Source organism: Pygoscelis adeliae, unplaced genomic scaffold, assembly GCF_000699105.1.
Source record: "Pygoscelis adeliae isolate BGI_AS28 unplaced genomic scaffold, ASM69910v1 Scaffold209, whole genome shotgun sequence".
Lineage (NCBI taxonomy): Eukaryota > Metazoa > Chordata > Aves > Sphenisciformes > Spheniscidae > Pygoscelis > Pygoscelis adeliae.
The window spans coordinates 4,006,269-4,009,173 of record NW_008825538.1 but is presented as its reverse complement, the minus strand read 5'-3'; the positions used below and the strand labels follow the sequence as shown (position 1 = coordinate 4,009,173).

Here is a 2,905-nt window from a genome sequence, read left to right as displayed (position 1 = left end):
AAGCCGCAGACAGCAACTGCTGCCTGACAGCTGGAGCGGCCGCGGCCGGAGGGCTATAGGGCTGCCTTGGGGTTAGCCCCGGGGGCGCAGTTGGCAGGGAGCCCCCCTCCTCCTCCTGCCTGCGGGGCAGCTGCAAACGGCAGGAAAGCAGCCTCCCCGGGCGCTGACATCGCAAGGGCTTGGACTCATCCTGCCCTGCACACCATGGGCTGGAGCCTCCTCCAGCTGCAGCTTCCCCATCCCACCAGGCTGTGGGTTCAGCCTATGGACCCGTCCAAATCACAACTCCCATCTACATGGGCAGGTCGGATCAGGCATGATGGGGCCAAGCATGTGATGGGCACATCTCCTGCAGCTGGTTCTTCCTAGGCATGGTGTAGCTACCATGTGCTCACACAACAGCCAGCAGCACAGATGGAAACACCGGGGTCCAGCCATTGACCATGCCATGACATCCACCAGGAGTACCAATGAAGAGCAGTGTAGAATAAAAACCATGGTTTGAACAACATGGGAATCCAGACAGATGTTATGGGCCCTGCACTCGAGCATCTCGGATATCATGGACCAAAAGCAATCGCTTCTCGTGGCTTATTTAACCTTGGTTTTGTTGGTGATACATGATTCCATCCTGCTCCAGCTTGATGATGGCATTTAAACCAGATGGAAACAGTTTGAAGAATTCAGATATGACATCATGGAATTACAACATCATCATTAAAACAACCAATCAGATAACAGCTAAATAATGACATTTACAGGGAAGTGACATTTATTTCTGTTGCGGTTTTAGCATCATTAAAACATTGAAGGGACGCGGTCAGATCACATTAGGCCCGTAGCTTAAGACTTTTTGAAAGATCAGTGGAAACATTCTCATAATTTTTCTTTTAGCTGAAACCGAATCAATTGTTTGTATGAATTTAAAAGTATCCCTGAAGCATTCACAGAGGGTGAAACTGCAAACCAAAAGGGAAACCCCACCGCTGTGCTGGTTGTCCCAGCTAAGCAACGTGCTTAAAGTCTTTGCACTACCCGAGAAACTCACCATGGTGCCTCATCCCTGTCTCATTTTATATCACTCACAGCCTTCTAACATCACACAGGGCGGGAAATTTGCTTTTAATTGATTGTTAACCTACCAGCGTCCCTCTGTGTGCCTTTTATTTACATTAGCTGTCTGAAAGAGTGAAGTATTCCCCTTCAGGTTTCATTCTGCTGCAGAAACAGGTTTGCTGTCATCACTCCTCATAAGCACAGCCTGAGACCCGCTTTCCTAAATCTCTCCCTTCCACCATTTGTCTTTACTACCTCATAGCTGTCAGTTTTTCTTCTAGCTGCTACTATGAAATGAGCACAGAGTCTTTTTGGCCAAAAATCACTCAATAATCTACAAGGAGGGGAGGAGGGGAGCAATTATTGATCTTCAAAGGGAAAACTTCCCTGGGATCGTATCCTTGATTGAGGGTTGAACCCTCAGATTGAAAATCACCATTAATCCTACCCAATAATAAATTCAAGAGAATTATAAGCAATCATTTATTCCTGCATCGCTAAAGTTCTCAAATCCTCCTGCCACAGAGAAACAACTTCTCTCCTGAAATAATTTGATATGTGGAGAAGCCCTAAAGTGGCTCTTGGTTCTCATGTTGCAACAGCCGTATTAAACAAAGATTGACAGTGCTCTAAAACTCCCTTATCCAACAAAAATTTCCTTAGGCGAATTATTTCATCCATGTTGCCTCAGTTTCCCCACCTGCAAAATGGACATAGTGGTAGCTGCTAGTTTGACAGTGGAAGATGTTGTCCAAGGAAGAACCATGTTTTCTATGAGCTGGTGGTTTTTCCTTCCCCATCTGAATGGGTATTCAAACACAGAGAGAAAGTCAGGTAAGAAACATACCCAAGGATCTGGGAGAAGTAAATAACCCAAATTACTTCAGAGCGAGCCCTCACTGGACCACCCCACGAGAAAACAGAAAGCCATGTTCAGGTCCTTCCTATTCAGGTGATAGATGCTTTCATAGATGGTTAGATAAATATATTTATTTTCCCTGAAGAAAGAAACCTTGTGCAGTAAAGCCTACTATATTTTAATGTCACTGCAACTTTCACTTGGGCCAGAAAAGTCTAAACATTTCTTTCCAAGCTGTTGGCTTCCCAGAGGGTTTTTTTTTCTAATGGTCAGTGAAAATTCAGACAAATGTGTCAAATATTGCAGGGATTTCAGAATGAAAGAAGCGGTCCATCAAGACAAGAAAGAGAAGGTGCCTTCCTTTACCCTGTTCAAGCTGCTTGGCATCCTGCTGGGTAATTTACCCCCATTTTGGGGATGCAGGATGAATCCTAGGAAGATTTGAAGGGGGCAGGAGGCTGAATTCTCACTTTTGCGTGAAGTCCTGGGTAAGAGCAGCCCATCAGATACGGGGCTGGTGCAATTAGATATAATCGATAAAAAACCAGCAGTCTGTGGTCCAAGCAGGAGCCCGCAGGCACTGGTGGTGGTCCAGACCATCACCCACCTGGGTGACCTGGGTGACCTGGGTGCTGCTGGGTGCCGTCACCCATCTACCTGCTGGATGACGAGGATGCTTGCAGTGCCGTCTGGCGCTGAAGGCATGCCCTTTTTGGGGGAGCCCCCCTGCTGCCCGTACATCACCCCAGCTGGCCGAGCAGCAACCCTAACCTGGGTCTGTATGTCAGGGCGGCCAGCACGGAGCCAGGCGGTGACCTGGGTGACCTGGGTGCTGCTGGGTGCCGTCACCCATCTACCTGCTGGATGACGAGGATGCTTGCAGTGCCGTCTGGCGCTGAAGGCATGCCCTTTTTGGGGGAGCCCCCCTGCTGCCCGTACATCACCCCAGCTGGCCGAGCAGCAACCCTAACCTGGGTCTGTATGTCAGGG

The 2,905-nt window shown here is 48.4% G+C and overlaps 1 protein-coding gene across 1 annotated transcript in view; it reads right to left on the bottom strand.

Moving 5' to 3' along the window:
- Positions 1–2,656, bottom strand: part of FGFRL1 (fibroblast growth factor receptor-like 1) — a 258,172-nt gene extending 255,516 nt beyond the window's left edge. The window contains exon 1 of the mRNA XM_009331910.1: positions 2,565–2,656. Coding sequence (XP_009330185.1) covers positions 2,565–2,656 — 92 coding nt within the window. The remainder of the gene's footprint in view (positions 1–2,564) is intronic.
- Positions 2,657–2,905: the final 249 nt, after the last annotated feature.